General features: G+C 36.3%; 1 protein-coding gene across 1 annotated transcript in view; it reads right to left on the reverse strand.

Moving 5' to 3' along the window:
• Positions 1-1,030: 1,030 nt before the first annotated feature.
• OLA1 (Obg like ATPase 1) overlaps positions 1,031-25,841 on the reverse strand; it is a 150,364-nt gene continuing 125,553 nt past the window's right edge. The window contains exons 8-11 of the mRNA XM_053918789.1: positions 8,073-8,213; positions 7,292-7,388; positions 5,134-5,256; positions 1,031-1,542 (exon numbers count right to left, since the gene is read on the reverse strand). Coding sequence (XP_053774764.1) covers positions 1,441-1,542; positions 5,134-5,256; positions 7,292-7,388; positions 8,073-8,213 — 463 coding nt within the window. The 3' untranslated portion in view covers positions 1,031-1,440. The remainder of the gene's footprint in view (positions 1,543-5,133; positions 5,257-7,291; positions 7,389-8,072; positions 8,214-25,841) is intronic.

The raw sequence follows: 25,841 nt of genomic DNA on the forward strand, positions 1-25,841 counted from the left end.
GCCTCTGATTCTCAAGAAGAGCATACTCACTTAAAAGCTTCTAAATTACATTAATTATTCAACCAAATCCTCTTTAAACATCCTTTCCTATGTATAGCCAAAGGTCCTTTGAAATCACTCTTTTCTTGCCTTTTGTGCTACGTTAAGTTTCCATGTTAAGTTTGTGTGTGTTCTAATATTTCCTCTTCTTTAATGTGACAAAGTAAAACAACGGAATAAAGGGCTCACCCAGGTATGAATCTGCATTCCACTGAAATGGCCCTATAATCAGAGGACAAAAGGCCCATGGTTGGGGACAGGGGAGGGCTCGCAGGAGCGTTACCAGGGCGAGAGAGGGCGGGTGCAGGGAGGACAGAGCTCGAAGACGATGGTGGTAAGAGAGGGAGGCTAAGGGCCAATTGGTCTCCAAATGACCAAAACTCATCATTATTTTCTTTCAGAATTTCCTATTACAATTTTCAAAAGTGCTTAACTTATACACACTAAAATTTCAACTGGTCTAAAATATTTTGATGGCAAGTATAAAAAAGTTTTTAATTTTCAAGGTCTAATCTTTTAATAAACGTTTACACTCACTACTGAATTTAAACAAAAACTACCACCAGACACGAATGGGTTAGTTTCCACAATAATTTCATAATCTCAAAGGAAAGACTAAAAATAAACACTCTCTTCCATATGGTCAGAAGAACAACAACGATCCCTTAATTTCTGAAGCAGACTTTTCTTTACATTATTTTGCTTTTGGTCCCAGTCCCTTATGTTATATCCTCTGTAGCATCACTGCTATCATCCTTCAATAAATGTCCATCTACAAATTAATTAACTTTCTTGAAACAAATCCCTGGTATACTCTTCTTCGGATCCCCACGAAAGACTCGCTTTTTAGACACAATTGCAGCGGCCCCACACTGCCACTTACTGTGTCACACACGCGCCTTCGAATTCCGTAATCAGCCACCACCAGGTGCCGTATCGCACTCAGCACACCACAGTCAGTCAATACAGACATCCCCAAACACGCCAAGGCTGGTTTTGTCAAATGTTTTATTGAGTGTAGACATCTGGGGCACTGTAAAACATGCATTATCTGTAGATTCAGAAAGGAGCAAGCCACATTGTCCTCACTGTCAGTTGTGTCAGGCTGGGCGCACACGATGGAGATTAATGAAGGATCATGAGCGATGCGGCTCCTGGAAAGCTTCTGCAGGTTGGAGTGGGGTCTTAATCATGTGAAAAGCAAAGCTGCTCACATTAGAGAACTTGCATTTGTCATCGGAGGTACACAGTATTTTAATTTTAGAACAAATAAAAATAATTCTGTTGGTAGAAGATTCCCACCCCCCCAATTCTATTTGTTCCTTCAGTTTCAGAAATTTTAATTAAAAAAAAATCATACGCCTTTTGGAAACTGTATGTTTATCTGAGTAATAACTGAATTCATTTCTTCTTCGGTTGCTGAGGTGTATTAAATTTGAAGAAGATAATATCTCCATCTTCAACAATATAATTTCTGCCTTGTTGTCTGTACTTTCCAGCAGCCTGCAAATAGGAAATACAGAAGGGATTATTGTACAACTAAATGCAAAAGGCACAAAGTATTATACTTATTGGGTCATATTAAAAAAAAATAGGCATACATACAATTTTAAAACTAGACTTGGAGAGAAGCAAAGTATTCCTGATTTGGGCAGAATTAGATTTCCCATACATACATAATCATAATGTATTCTCCACTAAATTGTTGGTACATAAATGTAATTATACCAATATCATTAAGTTTCATTACATGCTGTTTATGGCACATTTCTGATGTGTCTGCAAACATCCAGCAAGTCACTGTAACAAAACAGATCAAACCAGGTAGGAAAAAAAGACTGCATGACTAGTTTAAGGCTTCTTTATTTTCTTTAAAAGATTTTTTATTGATTGATTTTAGAAAGAGGAAGAGAGACAGACAGACAGACAGACACTGATGTGTTCCGCCTGTCCATGCATTTATTCTTTGATTCTTGCATGTGCCCTGACCCAGGATTGAACCCACAACCTTGGCGTATTGGGATGACGCTCTAACCAACTCAGCTACCTGGCCAGGGCAAGGCTTCTTTATTTTCTTAAAGAAATTCTGTGGTGATATTAGTGATGTCAAAAATATGGTCTGGTACAAGAAAAACTACTATCGATTGTACTGCACAGTTTTCAAATTATTTCCTTGTAGTTGATTTAATCTTGACAATGACCATTCACAGTGGGGTGTACTAGAATTCATCATGAAGAACCTTGGAGATATCACGGGTTTGGTTCCAGACTACCACAACAAAGTGAGTACTGCAATGGAGTGAGTTTGTAATCTTTTTGCTGGTGCAGGGTCTGGTCTTGAATTTGTAAAAAATGCAACAACATCTGTGAAGCACAATGAGGCAAAGTGCAATAAAATGAGGTTTGCCTACATGAATGGCCCTAGTTACAGGCAGACTCTCTAACAGGTTGGAACTGTAAAGACAGACATTTTTTCCACTTGTATATCATTTGGCAAAGCAACTGATTCCACCTGCTGGTATGCAGATTTAGACATGTAATCGGCCAGTAATTCTAATGTAAACACATGGCAGTTCCAGAGACCCGGGTTCACCCCATGGCACAGCACACACGACACCCTAAGCACAGCAGGCTCTTCAGCTTCTCGCTAACTGCTGCACAAACTGACACAGTCCCTGTAATCCCACCATCGCTTGCTTGACAACGAGGGCTTGAGGATCTTTTGGAAAAAATTCTCCAAAGTATTTTCCTTCTGTTAGAATGTATTGAGAACACAAAACCTTTGCCCAACAACTTCCCTTTGAACATATTGATAAGAATGTTCAAAATCAAGTGCAGTTATACCAACAAGACACATCACTAATGAAGATCTCACATCTGAGGTTAAAAATTAAGCAGATCACAGAGCTGTAGTAAGCATATTTTCAAATATCTAGACTACAAATGAAAAAATCACCTACTAATAATGTGTGCTATTAAAACAAAGCTGATTTTTAAAAAGCCATGATACTCTAACATTCTAAAAGGCACACACACACTCTCTTTCTCACATGATTTTTATAAAGACAAGTGATGTATAGAAGGCCATATGTTACTTATTTTGAGAATATAAAGCTCACTGTTATAAAACTATACAGACAATTTAAATCAAATACATACTGACATGACATTAATGTAAGCTTATATACTTTGTTACCACTTAAGTTTACTATTAATTAAAGGTGACAGTGTTCCTTTAAATTCTCTAGAGACCATTTAATCCATTTTCCACTGCTATCAGAAACACTGGTTGGAAAAAAAAATCAATACCCATTTGTGAATCTTGAGTATGTATTAAACAAGACACGTCTAACCAGTTCATTTGCACTTGAAAGCAGCCATCTGTAGAAGCCAGCTTTGCCTAAGCAGATATGATTGCTAATAATGTGATATCCCTGTAGACTACAAAGCCCACACAGAGCTATTCGGTATATAGTTCACAGCGCTGGCATTAAATTAGTTATGCTGCCTTAGTACTAGAGACACATATACATACATACACATATATACAATTTTGCTCTGAAACCTAAAACCTACTTGATAATATGCAAATATTTGTTGAATAAGAGCATAAAACATTCCACAAATGCTTTATTTACTTGGAGTTCATATTTTGAAATGTTTTAGAGATTAAAAATCACATAAAAACAATTAGTGGTATTCTAATCTGAAAATCCAGATGTTAATCATTTCCAACTTATACTATAAAAGCACCTAGTTTGTGTTAAGCATTTCTACAAGCAGAAAGTCTTTTATTGTATAGTATAAAGTTTCCCTGTGTTGTTAAAATAAGTACTCACAATTTATATATCTTTCAAGTTTATTACAATATAACCTTTTAAGGAGTGGTGGAACAGGCTTACCACATGAGATTTTAAAAAAGCAGCATCTGATTTCTAAATTCTAGTAAAAGAAAAAATCCTTATTTTAATCATCTTTGCTGTATAAAAAGTACATATGCCAACATGATGTTGCATGTTGAAAAATAACCTGAGATTTTCAAGTCTAATTAGTATTCCTGACAAAGTTCAATCTCAATATTTGCATACCTATCTATTGATATGCAGATGACACCACAGAAAAGTTAATGACGTTGTTTAGTCATAAACTGTAACTTCTCTCACTCATTTTTAAAAAACAAAATGGCTTGAACCAATTATACCACATTGAACCAATTATACCAAGATGTTTCCCCTCCTTTTCCTGGGTTTCAAAAGTTCTATTAAAGTCCTGCTGTTTAGTACGATCTTTCCAATGATACTAGTGAGAAGAAACTAAACTTGAAATAAACTTTTCTGCATTCCTGTCAAATTATGAAATAGTGAACACAAAGAGACCTCTTTGAATTCTTTAACATTTTCTATGGTAGTTTTCAAATATGAAATTAAATTAAAGATAAAGAAGCCTTAGTATAAGTATAATGTCAGTTTAATCACTTGACCTATCGATGGATTAGAGATGACATACCTACCAGATTCTGCTAAGTAAAACCTAATAAAGCCAAACAAGATTAAGCCTGAAAAATAATTTACATTATAAAAAATCAGTCATTACTCACCTATAACATTGCTTTAGTATCAGTGACTGCAAATCCAATTATACTTATTAGCTAAAATAAAGCACAATTTTGGACCTGCCCTCTAGTGTTGAGAAAGCAAATCAAATTCCCAAAGATCTTTTTTTTAAAAAAGTACAGCCATGAAGTTTCAGTAACAACAGATTTTTTGTCCCCTTCTTTGTACTAATCATAAGCATATAGTACCGCTTCTATTTCAGATATTCAAGTGTAATAAATATAAATTTCTACTGGCCATCAGTGAACAAATTCTTTGAAATTATTTATAATTTCTTAAAACTAGTTCCAGTTTTAGAAAAACACAATTCACACATTTTAAAATGATCAAAGAGCATGTAAACCACCTATAGCTCTTCAATCAATTGATAGTACCACTAAACCCTGATACACAGTTTAAAAGATGATTATTCATTTTGATCATGAGTATCTTCCTATTTAGTAAAAATTACAAAATATGAAACTAAAAAATAATTCCTTACCTTGACCGCATTTTCAGAACCTTCCTCTTTAAAATCTTCATATTTCATTACTTCAGCCATAATGAATCCTTTTTCAAAATCTGTGTGAATCTTTCCTGCAGCTTGAGGAGCCTTCGTCCCTTTCTGTGAAGAGAAAGACCAGAGAAAACGAATTGCATTTAAGATGATTGATTGTAAGCGTAGAATTTCTTTTTTCTGATCTGCAGTTGGGGTCAACTTAAACTTAGTTTAACATCAGTTAAGATGTCAGGTACACAATTAGTACATTTGCAGCACGGGGCGCTATCTGTGTAGCAGATTTAGCACAGACAGAGCAGTAGGGATTAAAGAAGCACAGCTCTGTTTTTCCTAACAGCCATCAGTTTTATTGATTTCGATGCAGTGGTCTGGTTTTGGCCTGGGTTTCATTTCGATTTTCTATTCTTCACAGTGGGAAAAAAAATAAGGATTTTAAAGTAACTTTCAAGATGAATTATCAAAGATTTTAAAAAGATAAAAAGCCTTGAAATTTTCAGCTCATTTAAAGAACATATAAAAATCAATATATAAAGAGACATTTTAAAGATATTTCCAACAAATCATATAATCTGTGTTTGGCAAATAATTTTGAAATTTTCCTAATACAATTTTTGAGCATTTTACATTGTATACCCTGCTCCTAACCATCATGTGGAAAAATTCAAGTTGATATAGGAAGAGAAATGTCTTATAATTACCCCATATGTTAAATTACAAGGACATACATCCCAGACACACACAACCATGGAAAGAAATTTGAGAAGTAATGGTGACCTAAACACTGCTTAATAAAGCATGTTAAAGTGATAAGAAGTCTGACACTATAAAGCACAGTTTTTACAATAAAAGATGTATTGGGTTAATATGGCTACTCACTGATGCTTACCTGACTAAATATCTCAGCACATTAAATCATGGATACTTACAATCAGTCTTAAGATAAACCAGCTTTCACATTTTCAAGCCCAGAACACGTTATCTTTCCTGTTACACATACTTAAGTTCAGAAGTTTTAAGGCTTTAAAATATATAGTATAAATAAACCCTGGCAATTTATTTACAACTCAGATTTGCTTTGACATTATTTTGTAAGTCTATATAAAGAACCTTGGTTAGAAATCAATCAAACATTTTTGTTTTTTACAAAAGGGAGAGGAGGTAAGAGAAAAGTGAACCTCACATTCATACTACATATTTAACACTATGTTGAACTGTCTCCATGTTCCTATCCATATTAAATCAAAATAAATGTTACAATAAATTGCGGCAGTCAGAGAAAACAGAAATCAAAGCAGCACTAAATTAACCTTGTAGCATATATTTAAAAAGCTTAATAAAAGAATGAGTAAGAATTATTTCTAAAAGTTCTGACATAATTTTTATGTTTGATAACACTATTTGGGACCACATATAATTCAAAATATTTTTCAGTAGTATATTACAATATATTTACATTTAAAAACAAGCCATTACAGTTCAGTTTCTATTGTCCTCTGGGAATAAATTAGTCATTCTCTCTGGCCCTAATCAGTATACATCAATATTTAAAATACAAATCACATTTTTAAAGAAGAAAGATTGAATATATAACATTGAAAACATAAACACTACTTCTATGAATTCCAAGTATAAAAAACATGAATTATTACACACTCTCAGTTTACTCTTTGAGCCCAACTTTGTATCTATGAAGAGCATAATGATGTCATATTGCTTTTATTGCTGAAAATGTAATCCGAGCAAACCAAAGGAGGAAAGAACCACCCGCAACCCAAACAAACTTAGCGAATACAAAATGAAAAGCAACATCAATTTCACTGCAGACAAACCCAGTCACACAGATTAAGCAAGCACAATACTGGTGCGTCTTATCTCTGACCACAGGAGGAGGGTAGACAGATTCTACAGGATGAAGAAATTCAGACTATGTAATAGGCAGAATCAATTGTTACCTGCCTCAATCAATGCCGCTCCACTTTCACTGTTCAGCAGCTCACAAATAATTAAAGTTATCCTGGACAAAAACCTCATCTGTAATGACTAGCTAACCGCCACCATGACAAACTTCAAAGTCAGTGATATCAATCTGAATTCAATAGTGTGGAACTGGATATAGCTGATGAATAAGTATGAATCTTACCCTGATGGTCCATGCACGCACTTCATCTGGGCCTGCAGTGAAAAAGTATTCTAGTTGGAGTGCTGCAAACCCAGCCTTAATGATCTTTGGCAAAGCGCTGAAATAAAATGAAACAAACTCACTCAACATACAAGTTGATAGTACCAGAGATTTGTACAGAGCTAAAATTATTCATTTCAAACAGAAAATGTTAAAAGATATTAGTAAATGACCATTCATCTTTCTAATGCACTTGAAAAGATGAGAAAGCATATAACTATTTCTAAAAACCCCTTTAAAAATGGTTCTAACTGTATTAGTCTGAATATATTGTTTAGAATTGTTTACTATAAAAAAGAAATATTTGATCTACCCATTCTATGGCTATTTCCTCTAATTTAATCATTTCCAGGTTGTGAGTCATGAAAGCAAAATTATTTGATAGAAATCCAATGTTTAAACAATATATTACGGTTACTCAGAAAAAATTCAGGCAACTGATTCACCCTTCCCATCCCCCCACTGAACATGACGAAAGAGTTTTGGCGATCGTTGCTTCTCAAAAATATACATAACTAATACCTATGTTATAATTAAAACACTGTACGGAGATGACAGATGACAGTTAAAAACTTAATTTAAAATAAATCTTTTCACTCTGTCTCATGGTAAAGAAAGGAGAAGATTCCCTCTTTATAATGGTAATTACTCTGTCATTTATTATTCTATCAGCGCAAGCAATTAAATTACTGCAAGGAAATAGTTGATAATAAAGTGTAGGGAAAATGAATGCTAAATTAACCTTTGTGTCATGTTCGCTTCCAGATACTTCTGTCTCTCCTCAGCACTCAATTCTTGCAACTTGAGTTCCAAGGCCCCACTAAAAGGAATGACCAAGGCACCTGGGTCATACCTGTCCACCCACTCTTTAATTTTTATCAACCTGTAGACAAAAAAGGGCACAACATTATCTTGTAGTGCATGCATGACTGTACCACATTCATTATTATCAAGTAGCACATACATATTCATAAGAATTGCATGGTTTTATGATGCCATCTTTTTGTGTATAGCTTTCCAAGGTCAAGGCATTAACAGGCAGCAATTGCTTCAGGTATACGCCATAATATTTTACTGTAATCCAGTTTTACTTTAGCACATTATCTATAGGGAGCATTACACAAATATTTTAAAACTTTTAAGTTACAATAAATTTGTTCAGCATTAACACCTGTGCCCTTGAAAACCTCGATTTTGATTTTCGTTACTTAACAAAGCAAATTAAAAAAAGCCAAAAACTAAGTTCCATTTGTGTAGATATCAGACCTAAAAGTACCAGCTAATTTTGCAGAGTCTTGGATAAATAAATAATTTGTTCCACCCAGATATCTATATGCCTGGTTTAGTTCCTTCTCAGACTAACAAGAGTTTCCATTTGTATTGGTTTTGAGGGAGATTTCTGCTAATCTAAACAAACATGTCCAGAAATACAGATTTACAAACCTAGTTGGTCATGTACACACTGCTCTTATAAACCTCACTTCTGTAGGGTCATGAGTAATAGAACTGCAAGGAAATAAAGTCCTTTGCATTGACAAAGGTTTGAAAAGCCAAATCAGTTAGGAAATTGATACCAAGTGTTACTTAAAAGGATGACTTGATTTTTTTTCCCTGCAAAGCATGGGGTATTCTGACAATGCAGTCGTTAGAACACAAATGAATTAAGTGTAGAGAATATATTAACCAAATTCTGATCCTACTACTTTGCTGGCTTTTTAATTCTTGGGCAGGTTACTGAACCTTTCTAAGCCTCAGTTTCCTCATCTATAAAAATGGAGATGATAACAGTACATAATAAATTGTAAAGGACCCAAACAAGCAATGCCTGGCATATAGTAAACAAATATTAACAGTAATTACTATTATTAATTTTTGTTCTCAGGTAATCATAGTATGTATGCCTATAATTCTGGAATAGAGTTTAGTGTAGAATTGAATAGAGATTTCATAGAAATTTATATTAATGCATACCATACACAGTATATGTTACTATGTATACTAGTTCCACTAGTCTCCCATGTTTTGACCAAGGTTTTAATAGCTACTATGGCAAAAAACTGTGGCAGGAATTCTTTCAGGGGTGTCCAGCCTCTTGGCGTCTCTGGGCCACATTGGAAGAAGAAGAGTTGTCCTGGGCCACATATTAAATATACAAATCAAATATATTAAATATACTAATCAAAACAGATGAGCAAAAAAAAGGTTTTAAGTAAATTTATGATTTTATGTTGGGCAGCATACAGCCAGCAGGCCATGGGTAGGACACCCCTGCTTGAGTTAAATAATCGATGTTAATGTCACGTTAGGGAAAAGAAACACAAGAATTAAGCCACAAATTCATTAATACTCACCTATCAAAGAAAATGGCAGAGAATCAAGTTATTAGAAAATTAAAAGCATATATGGCCTACTAAATAGGATTTAGAATAGGATAAAGTAATGAAAAACTCACAAGTTTGTACATGTTTGTTATACAAGGCTAACCTACAGTTTATTTATTTAATATGTTATCAGTGGTTCTTGCTCTTCAAAATTGTTTTTTCCTTTTGGTCACATCCTAGAAAAACCAGACCAACCCAACTTAATTTAGCATCCTTTAAAATAGGAAATCCAAACCAGGTATTTTCTTATCCAAAATTATAAAGGACAGGTTAATGAAAAAAAGGGAAAATTTAAATTGATACTTCTGCCTATAATAAAATTAGGAGATTCTAAGTTACTTCACAGACCTATACTACTCAGACCAAACTGTACGTTAAAATGTACCATACATTTATTATACAAGTCAGATACAATCAAGTATGCAATTAAAAAAATCACATACTAAATAGAGTCAATGAAAGTGAAATAAAACAAGCCCATGTAAAAGGATAATAATAAAAATATCATATACATTTTGTTTCATAAATATGGTCAACATAACTAATAAAACTGGAACTGTTAGGAAACAACAAGATAAGAAATAATTACTTTGGCTAAAACATCAATTCAGAATAACAATAGTTCTACCCTGTCATTTTAACAGCCTTTCCTACAGAGGCCTCAGAGGGATTATTTGCATTCCTCAGGTGTTCTATTGTACAATTCAGATGAATAAAGACTTACAAATCATCCTTCTACCGCCAATGTGAGACTTTGATCTGGTGAATACACCATTGTACCTTAACTATAATTGGCAAAAAACCTGACAGTGTAGAGCATCACAAGCTTAATAACAAAGGAGAATATCTCAAAGTGTTGACAGATGATCTTCATAATGCAGAAGCAGAGCTGGTACATTTTAGCAATAAATGAGCACTGAGGTCTAAAGGTCTCTAAAGTGACTGACATCAGACCTGCTACAGCCTCACTGAAAGAAAAAGGCACCGTGGCACTCTCCGCAAAGTGAGTTGGGTTCTTTGCCTGCAAGCTTCACTTTTGTGACTTTCACTGTCACAGAAAACACAGGGAAGATGAAAAGTCAGTTAGGTTCTTTGGCTGTCTGCTTTACTTTTGTTACTTTTACTATCAAACAAAAGTGAGAAACGTCCCAAAGTGATTTTTAATTACATATTTGAAATAAGCCATGGGTAATTTTAAAAATATGACTCAATTTCAAGATTACTGACTGAAATATATAGAATATAGCTGTTAGGTCTGATGGTTACAAAAGTGTGATAATGAGGCCAAGATCACAAGTTTGAACCCCATTGGGACCAGTTACCGTTTGCAGAAAAATGTCTATTCTATTGCTACAAACCATACCCCAAACTATAGCTAGTCATCTCAAAAATGTGTGCTACGGCACATGAGGGACATGAAAAAAATCAAAGTTGAGCTCAGTATCACTACTAGAAAAACAATTTCAAATACCTTCTTTCAAAGTGACTGAAAAATAATTTCCATATACGAATGTTAGCAAACATGTAAAGAAAACTATGCAATTGTTAGTGATTAAAACAATAATGCCAATGATAATATTGTCATGGAATATCAAATTATGAGTGGAGAAGAAACAGTAAAGACAATACATTCACAAAGAGTTCAACTGTAAAAGACTTTCATAGGACGTATCCATTTACAAATGCACACGAACACATTATTGCAAGGGGTTCCATCCTCCCCTAAGGAGCTGGAGCCACATTGATTTCCCCCAAAGTCTTTTGAGTGACAAATGGAAAGAGGAACTGCCATCAGTTGTATTTTTCTTCCTGGTAATGACACAAAGGGACAAAGCAGGGACAATCAGTTTAAAGACTGAAAGGCTTGGAGACGCACTGCTTGTGGTCTGTTAGATTCTTTGGCAGAATGAGATCTTTAATATTGTTAGTATTAGATTTCTAAAAGATTGTGTCTCAAATTTACCTTTGGTTTTATCATCTGACCTTCTTAGCCAGTCTTGAAGTTCCAGAATCTATAATTTTATTTTCTTAGGGTTAGTTTACATTGTGTTTTTCTTCCCAGATGCTATTTTTATTTCTAAAAATTCTATCTGTTTCACTTTCAAATCTACCTGCTCTTTGTTGGTTAACATTTTGCTCTTGTTTAATGAATTCTTAGTTCCCTTCAGTCTTTTAATCAGGTTAATTTAAAAGTTTCTTTCTCGAATTACTCTGGTTTCACTGGTAGAACTCTGCCCCATCATTTGTCACCTGCTAACCTCTCACAATAGCTGGTTCCCGTGTATTTGCTGTATTGTTTTGGGTGTGTGGTCATTTGGGAGCAGCAGGTATGTTCCAATGGAGTCTGTGGTCTCCTGGTTTGTTGAGATGTACCTGTTGAATAGTTTTATGGTTGGTTCTCCTAGGGAAATACCAATAGAGGGTCTTGGGCTCTGGGTCATTTTAAGGCTTAGTGTTTTAAGGTTTAGTGCTTCAGCACTAGGTTATTGGTAATGCAAATTAAGGCCCCCTAGCTCTTAAGAGTTGAGTTCCAGTCTCTAATTTCCCGGAATTAACAGTTTCCTCCCTTGTCCCCAGTGGGTGGAAGTGGGGGCATTTTTCTAGTATCTAACCATGGAAAGAACAGCTTTTTCTAGGTTTTATGAGTGAGCCTTGTTCCAGCAGCACCTGTAGCATGGGGCCTGTGCCCTGACTCACTCCTACATGGACATGAAGGCCTCTAAGCCATATGTAAGCTCAGTTTTCCCTGAGGGCCACACACTGTTGATTCTCTACTGTCACTGAGTCCCCTTTGTTTGGGGCATCTAGATAATCCTTTTTCTTGCTTTCAAGTCCTGCTGTGTATTCTAAAAATACCACACCATCATCAACACCACCCATTTCTGCTTATCCTCTCTGGTGTTTCTATACATCAGAAACAAGAAGGGAGTTTCTTGTATTGGCTCAGTCCACCATCTTAACTCAAAGCCCTCTATCCTAAAGTTAAATCCTTCATTTTATCATATTCTAATACAATAGCTGTCAACATTTTTTGACCATCACTCGCAGTAAGAAATTGATTTTATACTTGACTCAAACATATGGCGCACAGACATTACTTTCATTCACATACCCAAACTGATACAGGTTTCACAAAACAATACTTACCTTTATCATGGGAAATAAAATAATCTCTATGATACCATTTGATATTTTGCATAAAACTAAATTCTTGCAACTTAAAATAAGCCCCTCAAATATTTTTCTCTAATTTAATTTATTCTTTTCTACACTTCATGTCCATCTAGCCATTCAACTACCTTTAGCTACTCAAATTCTGATTGTTCTAAAAATCCTTTAAAGATGGCTCAATCCAGCACTAAAGCCAAGTTACATTATCATTTCTGATATCTTTGTTGAACATTAGAACTCTTCCAAATTCTTCTTTGCAACATCAAAGTATATTTAAAATCTTTGAAGTTGTTACATATGGTATATTAGGTCCTTATACACACCTTATATAGTTTTGACTTAAAAAAAATAGCAGTGATATCTTGCTTTTGACTGAATATAACTGATGGCAAGAACCATATGTCAATATTCAGAAAGTGAGGCAACTTACACAAAGGAGGATCCAGAGCTGGTTTATTCAGTGACTTGGTGTCATTTAGTCAATGTTATTATGGACCTGACCTTTACTAAGCTAGTTCCTCTCATGTTGTTCGTGGATGGATGCACCATAAATCCGGGGGCACTGATAAACACTGGAGTCATTTCTAGTCTCCTCCTTAACTAGAAATGAGGTTTACTCTTAATTCTTTTAAAACTGTTTACTCTTATTTCTATTAAAACTGTTCAGTGCCCCTCTTGGCTGGTGTGGCTCAATGGACTGAGCTCTGGCCTGTGAATCAAAAGGTTGCCCATTCGATTCCAGTCAGGGCACATGCCTGGGTTGTGGGTCAGGTCCCCAGTTGGGGGTGTGCGAGAGGCAACTGATTGATGTTTCTTTCCATCTCTCCCTCCCTTCCCCTCTCTCTAAAAATACATAAAACTAAAATCCTTTAAAAAAGTCCTTTTTTAAAAAATATGTTTTATTTATTTATTTTTAGAGAGAGGGGAAGGGAGGGAGAAAGAGAGGGAGAGAAACATCAATGTGTGGTTGCCTCTCGTGTGCCCCCACTGGGCATGTTTCCCATAGCTCAGGCATGTGCCCTGACTGGGAATCAAACTGACGATCCCTTGGTTCACAGGCTGGCACTCAATCCACTGAGCCACACCAGCCAGCGCAAAAAAAATTTCTTAAACAAACAAAAAAACAACTGTTTAGTGTCCCAAAGAATGACTTAAATATATCACATTCCTCTTTTCTAATTTCCAAACGTGCTCACTGCAAATTAATATCAATTTACAGTGTTCTGAAATAACACACATATACAAAAGAAAAAGAAATAGAGTAAGCCTTATGGAAGGTAAGGTTACCTTCTTAAAGATGACATAAACATTATTTAATCAATCCACTTCACTTACAAATGTCAATAAAAAATACTGGAAACCTGCACTAAAAATAACAGCACAAACAATAAACCAAATGAAATATGTAATATAAACAATATTCATTCAAACTCAAAAGTTGGCTCCAGAAAATCCAAAATTACTCTTAACTCTTAAAAATTCTTTGTTTGAATGAAGTTATTAGAATGGGTTGATTAAGGAAGTCGGAGCAGGAGGGAGAAAGAAGAAATCCCCAAAAAGTAATTTCTAGTATAATTGATTAGTGTCTGGAAATCTAATCCCTTTTCCCAAAGAGATTCCCATCTTTGATGTATGTAATAAACTTCAAGTTTCAATATTCTTGTCCACTTCACAGAGTTATATAGAATAACAATTACAACTCGGCTTCTCAAAGTATGGGCACATCACTTGGGTGCTTGTTAGAAATGCAGAATCTCATAATTTGCATTTTAATAAGATCCCTAGGTATTTCCTATGCATGTTAAACTTTCAGAAACATTGAACTAATAAAGGACTTTGAAAATAAAAGCACATTAACTGAAAGCATGAAAATGTCTAAGATAACTCTGAAGACCAACTGGTAACTAAGCAGATGCTAACTACCTATCCCACTGATATGAGAAGAGTGAGAATAAAAGAAAAACTTCTGCTTCCATCTTCCAGGTTCAATAACCAGAGGAGGAAAAAGTCACTAGAATTTCAGGAAGTCTATGGAAAATATCTGATCTGAATCCCCTGTAATGTCAAAGAAGTTTCAGATCCACAGTAAAAGAATTAACTTAGAGAGAATAACCATGGTCAACTGTTTCTTACTTTATGAGACATAATTATCCCTCTCTCATTCTAATAAGCCTCGATACCTGGAAAAACATCTGTACTAAGTTAGCTTTGGAGTCTAGATTCAAATTATAAGAAGTGATTCCAGCAGAGAGGACTTTCGTGAAATCTGAATTCATAACAAGTAAAAGGGATATTACCACAAATTGTTTCCTACGAGGACCTCACAGAACCACTGTCTGAAAAACCCCATTCATTTTGTTGTTACTATAATAAAATGGCATTTGTATACACATATAAATACATGTATCAATATATGTATGTGTGTGTATATAAAAACAATTCTAAAGAAATGGGCATTCCTTTTGCAACAAATACACACTGGGCTTCAGGCTTTCTGTTTCAAGGATTAACAAGCTCTCTGACTCTAGTGGTAACTGGAAGGTTATGAGGAAATTGAAATGAAAGGTGTTGTGACAAGCAGACAACTTTAAAAGCAAATTAGAAAAACTGGAATGTATTTATCCCAACACTTTGGGCTCACCATGACTCTGGGACTTCTTTAACTCTTAATATGCTTAAAAAAAAGATAATGCAAAGATAACACATACAATTAATCCATGTAACATGTAATCACTGTATGGCAATATTTTCTATGTTCACCAACAAGGCTCCCTTAAAAATGTCTTGCAATGAATAAACAGAAGGAAACATTAGGGTGAATCCTAATTAGTTTGAGTAAATCATAGGAATCCTGTTCTCCACCTGGCAACTGGTTTAAGTGGGCATATGAACCAGTTCTGGTCAATGGGGCAAGAGGAGAAGCCTAGGAAAAGAACCTAAAATGTTCCCTTAGACTCTAAAAAAGAGAAAAGGTCTCGGCTGTCCACTATGTCTGGATCTTAACCCTGAAATTCTAGCAGGCATTTTGTGACCCAGAGTGGAAGTGGGAAAGATGAGAAAAACCCTTTTTCTTGGTAGTATCACAGAACAGGAATAAACCAACCCTGGAGACAAATTACCTTGGGTCTTATTATTATGTACAGAGATTGTTGTCTTTGTTATTTATAGCTGAAAGAGTTCTGATAATCTTCAGTTAAGTATATGACTGTAGTTCCTGTTAACTGGTTTAACTCCAATTTATTAAGAAACCAGTTCCTGCAGGGCATTCCCTGAACTTCCTAAATGGATAGATGCTATTACCACACTACACCCTATACTAGAAATTGCCTGTCTCCTCCCACTATACACTGAAACTAAAAACTTCTTGAGGTCAGGAACTTGTCTTTGTTCCCCAATATATCCATAGAACTATCCTAGCATGGTACCTGGCACATGGTGGATGCTCAAACATTTTCTAAATGAATAAGAAGGTGGAAAGAACTTTAGCGAGTAATTAGCTAAAGACAGTTATTTAAGGCCTCTTAGCTTTAATTTACTCATCTGCAGCCCTGGCCGGTGTTGTGGCTCAGTTGGTTAAAGTGTCATCCCATACACCAAAGGTCAAGGGTTCAATTCCCTTGTTCAGCAGTTGTTGACCAAAAACATCATGACCCCTGAGCCCAACCCTTCCTATTCACCTGATCTCATCCTGAGTGACTTCTTTGTTTGTTTCCCTGGATGAAAAAAGTCCTTAAAGGGAAACATTTCGCCAACGTGGACGAGGTGAGACAAAAAACAGCAGAAGCTAAAAGGCATCGAAATCGATGAGTTCAAAAACTGTTTTGAGCAGAGGGAAAAATGCCTTGATAAGTGTATTGCATCAAATGGAGAGTACTTTGAAGGTGACTGAAGTTCAAATATGTAAGAATAAATACACTTTTAATTTAAAAAATCTTTTTTTTGGAAGCCCCCCTCATGTGATCTTAATGTTATTGTCTTCCTCCCAGCATTGGTAAACCCACTTTACCCAGTTATTAGGGCAAGGAACTTTTCAAATACTTTTGTTCACTGCAGTATCTCCAGCACCACTTACACCAGTGCCTGGCACAAGCAGATGCTCAGTGAATGTTGAGTGATCAATAAATAGGAATGAATTAAATTGAAAGTTAATCTAAAAAAGATTAGGTAAGTGAACACTCAGAAGTACATACATATGAATCTTACAGACCCTAGCTACCTGTCTTCTCTGTCAGAGGCAACCGTTAGACATTAGTAAGCCACAGTTGACCTAACCTTTGGAGATATGCATGTTTATTAGCTAGAATGATGAAGTAAAAAAAATCAAACCAACAGAACTGGAAGAAGCACTGGAAGAATTAGGTAATTCAAGTACAGTTATACAAATAAAAAATCATAGTATAGTGGGGTTATTTTGATTCCCACGTTAAATCTGTGGCTTGAACTACTTGTAATTCAAGTCTGAACACCAAGGTTCATGGTGAAATGTACCAAAATGAGCATCTCAAATGTTAAGATGTTCTGTGAATCTCAGGCTTCTTATTACCCCTTCAAGGCTACTAAATTATGATTTGTGTTCATACTAAGTGGCCCCAAGTTGAGTACATTTTTGATACTTTAGAACAGTGTTTTTCAAAATGTAGTTTCTGGACCACCTGTGAATCCAGGACTCGGTAAGAAAACCTAGATTTATAATCTCTGAAGTGGGACTCAATCTTTACAGCACTTTGCACTGCGATGGCTAAGGGGTACTAATTTTGAATCTCTGCTATTTCTTTGCAATTCTATATTCTACTCTTAAACATTTCATATAGAAATATTCTGTAATTAAAGTTGTCATGAGGTATGAAACCAGTATTTATAGCTTGAGACTATAAAACTCTGTTAGCTGTAAGAATACTTTCCAACTAAGGTATGATCCTATAGATGAGATGAAAACATTTTTGGTCATGGTACCCACTTATAAACTATCTTTCCTTCCACTTTTGTGCAAAGAGGAAGACACCAGGTTGATACAATCCATAATCAAAACATAAACTTATAGGGAGAGTGATATATCTTGATTTAACTATCCCAGATATAATTTTTTAGAGAATGCAGATGGTATCACAAAAGGGATTTCCACATCCAGATTCCTTATGAATATGAAGAAAGTCCAAAGACTCCCTTTGATATCTTGAGAGAGACGGGGCAAAGGTGCTCAGAGTAAGAGTGTCTGTGGGGGGAAAGGGGGAGGGAGCAGGCAGTGAGGGGCAGGGTGGGAGGGAGGGAATGCACTGCTCATGTGTCACGGCGGCAGTGTGACGAAGAAACACAGCACCATAAAAATGAGGAAAACTTCAGTACCAAGCATATATATATGTGGTAAAAATTAAACTGAGATGAAAATATATTTAACAAAAAAAATGTACTTGTACATGAAAACTACAAAGTATCACTGACAGAAATTTAAGACAGTGAGTGGAAGATGTGTTCACAGATATGAAGAAAATATTATTAAGATGGCAATATTCCCCAAACTGATCGACAGATTCAATGCAATCTATCATAATTCCAGCTGCCTTTTGTGTATAAATTGACAAGCCTGTCTTAAAATTCATATACAAATTAAAAACCCCAAATAACCAAAACAATCTTGAAAAAGAAGAAAATTGAAGGACCTACTTCTTTCTAATGCAAACCTACTCATAAGACTACACTAATTGAGACTTCGTAACAATGGCATAAACTTATAGAAACAGAATTGAGAGTTCAAAAATAAACCCCATACATCTACAATCAGTTGATTTAAAAACATTTTTAATTGTGTTAGAAAAAAAAATCTACCATCTTAACTATTTTTAAGTTTGCAGTTCAGAAGCATTAACAATATTCACACTGTTGTACAGTGAATCTTCAGAACTTTTTCATCCTGCAAACCTGCAATTTTATACACATTGAACACCTACCTGTTTGCCACCCCAGCCCCAGCCCCTCATTCTACTTTCTGTTTCTATAAGTTTAACCACTTTAGACCACCTCTTATAAATAGAGCCATACAGTTTTTTGCCTTTTTTGATTGACTTATTTCACTTAGCATAATATCCTCAAGAACCACCTATGTTGTGGCATATGACCTTCTTTTTTAGGCTGAATTTCCTTCTTCTTAATGCTGAGTAATATTCCGTTGTACATATATATCACATTTTATCTGTCCATTCATTCACTGATGGACATTTGGGTTGTTTTATCTGCTGACTATTGCGAACATGCTGCAGTGAACGTGGGTATGCAGGTATCTCCTCAAGATCCTGTTTTTGAATTTTTTTGGATATATACCCAAAAGTAGGATTGCTGGATTATATAGTAATTCTATTTTTAATTTTAAACAAAACCACCATACAGTTTTTCCCAGTGGCTACACCAATTGTCATTCCCACAACCACTGCACCAGGATTCCACTTTCTCCACATCCTTGCCAACACTTGTTATTTTCTTTTACAGTGGCCATTTCAATGGGTGTGAAATGATTCATATTTCATGGTTTTGATTGCATCTCTCTAATAATTAGTGATGTTGAGCATCTTGTCATATGCTTGTTGGTCACCTGTATATATTCTTTGGAGAAATGTTTATTCCAGTCCTTTACTCATTTTTAAAATTGGGTTATTTGGGGGTTTTTGTTATTGAGTTTATGTTATAGTCAATCAGTTTTTTACAGGGGTACCAGAACAATTAAATGGGGAAAGAATAGTCAAGAAATAGTACTTAGACAATTGGACAGCCACAAACAAAAATTAAAATGGGCAAAAGACATAAATGTAAAAGTTAAAACTATAAAAACTCTTAGGAAAAAAGAGGTGAACATCTGCATGACCTTGGATTGGACAAATCTCTTAGACATGACACCTAAGCACAAACAACCAAAGAGAAAGTAAATTAGGCTTTATCAAAATTAAAAATTTTGTGCACCAAAGACATAATCAAGAAAAAATATTCAGAAATCATCTATTTGAAAGGTTCTAGTAGCCAGAATATATTTAAAAAACTCAATAATAATTATAATTTACATCTCAATAGTAAAAGGACAAAAACCCAATTTAAAAATGAGTAAAGAACTTGAACAGACATTTCTCCCAGGAAGACAAACAAATGGCCAACAAGCACATGAAAAGATGCTCAATATCACTAATCACTAGAGAAATGCAAACCAAAATGATAATGAGATACCATTCCATACCCACTGGGGTGATTATAATGAAGAAGATGAAAGATAGCACATGGTATATCCACATAAGGGAATGTAACTCAGCCATGAAAAGAAATGAAGTACAGATGACCCTTACAGAACACGGGTTTGAACTGTGCTGGTCGACTTATATATACACAGATTTTTCAATACAACATTATACATGCATTTTCTCTTTCTTATAATTTTCTTAATAACAATTTATTTTCTATAGCTTATTTATTATAAGAATACAGTATATAATACATACAGCATACAAAACGTGTGTTAATCAACTTTATGTTATCAGTAAGGCAACAGTAGGCTATTAGCAGTTACACATTAGGAAGTCAAAAGTTATACACATATTTTCGATTGCACAGGGGTCAATGTCCGTAAACCCCACATTGCTCAAGGATCAACTGCACTGATACATGCTGCAACATGGATGAATCTTGAAAACATTATACTAAGTATGAGTAGCCATAAACAAAAAGCCACTTACTGTATAATTCAATTTACATGAAATACCCTCACTAGACAAATCCAAAGAGACAGAAAGTAGATTAGTGGCTGCCAGGGGCTAGGTGGAAGAGGCAACAGGAAGTGACTATGAATGAGCACAGGGTTTCTTTATGGGTGGTGAATATGTTCTGACATTAGTGGTGATGCTGGCACAACATTATGAATATACTGGAACCCACCGAAACTGTGTACAGTAAGTCCTCACTTAATGTTGTCGACAGGTTCTTGGAAATGTGGTGAAACAGTGTGTAATGAAACCAATTGTACCAGAAGCTAATTGATATAAACAAGATTTTAGTTCTTTTGACGAAATGACATTATTCGAGCATCTGCTGTTCTTTAATAGGGAGAATTTTGTGTATGTTAATTATCCAATAAAAAAAAACCCAAGCTCAACCGAGTATTTAAAGATAAAAAACGAAATGCTAGCATTCTGCATATTACGACCCTATAGTGTCTGACCTTCCTGCAGAGGCAGTAGTGAGCAATAGAAAAAGAGAGTTCGAGGCTTCTAGTCAAGATAGCAATGAAGGCAGACATGGCTCACCTCTTCGCACAACCACATCAAAATCACAACTAAAATATAGAACCACCATCTATCAGGAATGTCAGATATCGAGTTGAATGGAAGTTTGACAACTATGGCATTAAAGAAACCACACCCATCCAGATAGGTAGGAGGGGCGTGGATGTGAATGGGCTGGCCTCACACCCACTGGCCCCACACCCACGTGGATAAAAATTAGGGAGGGATATCTTAGGAGCAAGGAGTCCCAGACCCACACCAGGCCCTCCAGCCCAGGATTCCAGTACCAGGAATTTCAGTCCCCACAACTTTTGGTTGCGAATACCAGTGGAGGTAAGAGTTGGTGGAGGAGGCTGCTGGAACCCTAAGCAGTTCCTCTTGGGGAACCACACATAATCACCCACTCAGATTCGTTCTCTCTGAGCTCCAGCACGGGGATGGCAGCTTGAAGGGCACCAGTGGTATATAGGGAGAGACAGAAGTGTCAGGCATCTGGGCAAGCAGAGGCCAAGGTCCCTTTACTGAGCCCTCCCCACAAAGAGCCAGTACACTGGTGCCACATCTGAGACTCCATCAACATGGCTAATACTGTGTGACCCACCTTGGGGATCCACAGAGGCTCTACCCCACCCAACTTACTGGACTACCCAAGCTGCTTTTCCCTAAGAAAGACTAGTCTTGGTGCCTAAATTCCATCAAACAAGCAAGAGCTGGCTTTAGTGAGCCCTTGAAGCAGCCAGATGAGTCACAGCTTGGCTTTGCCTGGGAATCTCCAAGCCTAGCACAAGTAGCAGCCATCTCAGATTGATTTATAGCTCAGGCAGGGTGCCCCAGGCAAAACACAGGTGGGGGCTGACCTTGGCCTGCACCACCCAGGGGACAGCTACAAACCACACTGGAGCACCACCACCCTGCCCCTGCACAGCAGATCCTTCACAGAGGGCGGAGGTTGGTGGTCAGTGGTCACAGCAAGTCCTTGCAGGTGACTGGCCTGGGTAAATCCCTCCCATTGATCTGCCAACAGCAACCAAGGCTCACTACAAGAGGAGGTATACTCAGCCCACACGAAGGGTGCACCTTGAGTACCCAGCTTGGGTAATAACAGGAGGCTATGTCACTGGACCCTGCAGGACACCTACTACATGAGGCCATACTACTAAGACATGGAATCAAAGTACCTCTACCCAATACATAGAAACAAACGTGGGGGGGGGGAGCAGGTAGCTGCCAAAACGAGAAGATAAAGAAACATGGCCCATATGAAAGAACAGATCAAAACTCCAGAAAAAGAGCTAAATGAAATGGAGATAAGCAATCTATGAGATGCTTATAAACACTGTCTATAAGGATACTCAAGGAACTTAGTGAGGACCTCCGCAGCATAAAAAAAGACTCAATCAGAAAAGGATACAGTCCTGGCTGGTGTGGCTCAGTGGACTGACTGTCGGCCTGTGAACTAAAGGGTCGCCGGTTTAATTCCCAGTCAGAGCACATGCCTGGGTTGCAGACCAGGTCCCCATTAGGGGGCACATGAAAGGCAACAACACATTGATGTTCCTCTCCCTCTATATCTCCTTCCTTTGCCCTCTCTAAAAATAAATAAATAAAATCTAAAAAAAAGAAATGAAGGATACACTATCTGAAATAAAGAACAATTTACAGGGAAACAGTAGAGTGGATGAAGCCAAGAGTCAAATCAACGACTTGGAACATAAGGAGGCAAAAAACAACCAATCAGAACAACAAGAAGAAAAAAGATTCCAAAAAAAAAAAAAAAAAAAAAAGATAGTTTAAACAGCCTCTGGGACAACTTTTAGAGGACCAACATTTGCCTCATAGGAGTGCCAGAAGGAGAAGAGAAAGAACAAGAAATTGGAAATCTATCTGAAAAATAGTGAAAGAAAACTTCCCTAATTTGGTGAAGGAAATAGACATGCAAGTCCAGGAAGCACAGAGTCCCAATTATGATGGATGCAAAGAGGTCCACTCCAAGACACTTCATAATTAAAAGACTGAAGGTTAAAGATAAAGAGAGATTCTTAAAAACAAGAAAAAAGAAGTTAGTTATAGGAAGGTTGCCAGATGACAGGCGGGAGGGGGAGAATGGGTTAACAGCTCAGGGGATTAAGAAGTACAAATAGGTATTACAGAATAGCCATGGGATGTAAAGTACAGTATAGGAAATGGAGTAGCCAAAGAGCTTACAGCATGACCCATGGACATGCACAATGGTGGGGGAATTGCCTGAGGGAGTGGTGGGGTGCCGGTGGAGGGGGCAAAGAGGGAAAAATCAGGACAACTGTAATAGTATTAACAAATAAAATATAATTAAAAAAACGAAAAAGAGATTTTGGAGCAAGGTAAATATCAATTCAAATTCCCAGGCTATAAGATTCTGGGAAAACCATTTAAGCTTCCTGAACCTTTGTTTAATCACCTGTAACACAAATAAAAATACCTATCCTCACAGGTAAAAGTAGTATTAAAGTGTCTAAAGCCCCCAACCTTAGCCGTCTCCTATCAGTGAGTGGGGTCATTCATTCTCAATATTTACTGTAGAGTTAAAAATACTGTTAGATTGCCTGTAAAGAATGAGAGCTCTTTTTAAAGGTCAGGCCCGTATTTCTGAGAATGAGTCTCACCTAACTGACTCTGTATGGATAGACAGGGAGGTGACTAGAAGGTAAAGAATTCAAGCACAATGACTGCATACACACCCACCCACCCACCCACCCACACACACCCACACACACCTATGTGTACTAATAAGCATTATGCTAGATCTTGGGAATACAACTTTGAAAAAGTGGGTGTGGGAGGGGAGGAAAAACAGATATAATTATAAAAGAGCCTAAGTGTTATGTCAGGAAGTAATGTGCCACAGACATAATGAGGAGAGGGGTGCACAATTTCAATTAAGGAAGATCTGACCTCATTAAAACTGGGAATTTTGTAAAAAAAGTAACCAATACATTTAATGTTTCTTTTTTGTTATATAATTATAACATTTTCTCAAGTTAATTCAGTTATATAGGAAAAGCAGAAGAGGAAAGAACTTTTATTCATGACAGAGCTGAAATTTTGTGGAGACAGTAAAAAAGTAATAAACCTCCAGGGAAAGATAAACATGGGTGTGTAGGTCAGAATCCATTTACACAGACATCCTTTCTCAAATGGATCCTTCTTCCTGGAGTTGTTCTTAATTCAGCCTCTGGAGGGTGCTTCCATGTTCTAACACAGGAGTCCATTCCCTCATGATCTTGTTCATCCAAACCCTCTATCTATTTCCCATGTAGGGCACCTGCGAATTTCATAAAGGAACACACGCAGAAGGATGCAATCCCAAGGCAAATAGTCATTATGAAAAAGGGAAAGTCACTGTTTCTGTATCTCTGGAGAAAAGGGATTTGGGGACAGGGAAGAAACAAGAAACACTGAAAAAGAGAAAAACTTATGCAAACTTCAATAGTTGCACATAGGTACATGAAACTATTCTTATTAACACATATTTGCAGGGGTGCTAAATGGAACCATATCAAAAGATGAGTGTGAGTATCTTTCCCCTATCAGTATATGCAATTTGTAGCAAAACTTTCAGCTGCTTCTGATAAGAACTTATTCTCCATTATAGGAATGTTTGTTTACTTTAACAAAATTTGGTCTGCATAGTCTTAAAATGCAAATTGGCTCAACAAAATATTTTTTTTTACACATGAAAAATAACTGGGAAACATGTAGAAGTAGGATCACATCTACCAAAATTTGTAGTTGGTTTTGTAGTTTATACTTTGTCTTAGGAAGCAATAATAAGCCAGAGTCCACTATTTTACTGAAAAGACATTGTACACAAAAATGGACATTTTAAAAATTAAAGTTAATTCATTTGAATGAAAGAAATCCTACACTTAAGGACTCCCACAGGCAATAACTTTGCAGAGAGAGGGAGACAGTATAGAATAGGGCTACAGAGAACTAGTGCCAGACAGCGCAAGGACCCTAGTTACGTCATGGACCCTTTCTAAAGTCGCAGTCTTCTCAACTGTAAGCTGAAGGTGGTTGTGAAGATTCAGTGAGAAAGTGCACATAAAATGCTTAGCATGATATCTAACACAAGGTAAGCGGTGGACATATGTACCGGCTGGGTCAAAAGTAGGTTTACAGTTATGAGTCCGTGAAACACAGTTTATTCTTGTATTATTTTTCACTAATTATTGTATTATTTTCCATACGCACAACTGTAAACCTACTTTGCCACACCCTGCTAGCTATTACTATTTATAAAGTGAAGTATGGCTTTGTTTTTTTCAAGGCTCAATGCTCAGACCACTATTTCTTAATACAATTGTGTTTATCTGTAATCTGGCTATTATTCAGATTTATCCTGAGAAGGCAGTTCTAAGCACTAACCACTAAAAAATTTATTTAAAGGCATGTCTTTATTTTCTTCTCTAAACTGCCCTGTCTGCTGTATAGAAAAATGTCAAGTTTTGCTACGCATTAAAGTCATTGCTGAATGATATTCCCACAGTTTCTAAGGAGGAGCAAAAAATTATTTAGGGTTGCAGATAACACACATGAAATGGATTTAGGGTAAACCAGTAGGAAGCATATTTGACTTTGTTATAATTTCTAAGCCAATATTATTCAAAGTAGTCTGTCTAGGAATCACTTGTTCCCTGGCTCTGGGTATAAAGAGCAGCAGCT

This window comes from Desmodus rotundus, chromosome 2 (genome assembly GCF_022682495.2).
Source record: "Desmodus rotundus isolate HL8 chromosome 2, HLdesRot8A.1, whole genome shotgun sequence".
NCBI lineage: Eukaryota > Metazoa > Chordata > Mammalia > Chiroptera > Phyllostomidae > Desmodus > Desmodus rotundus.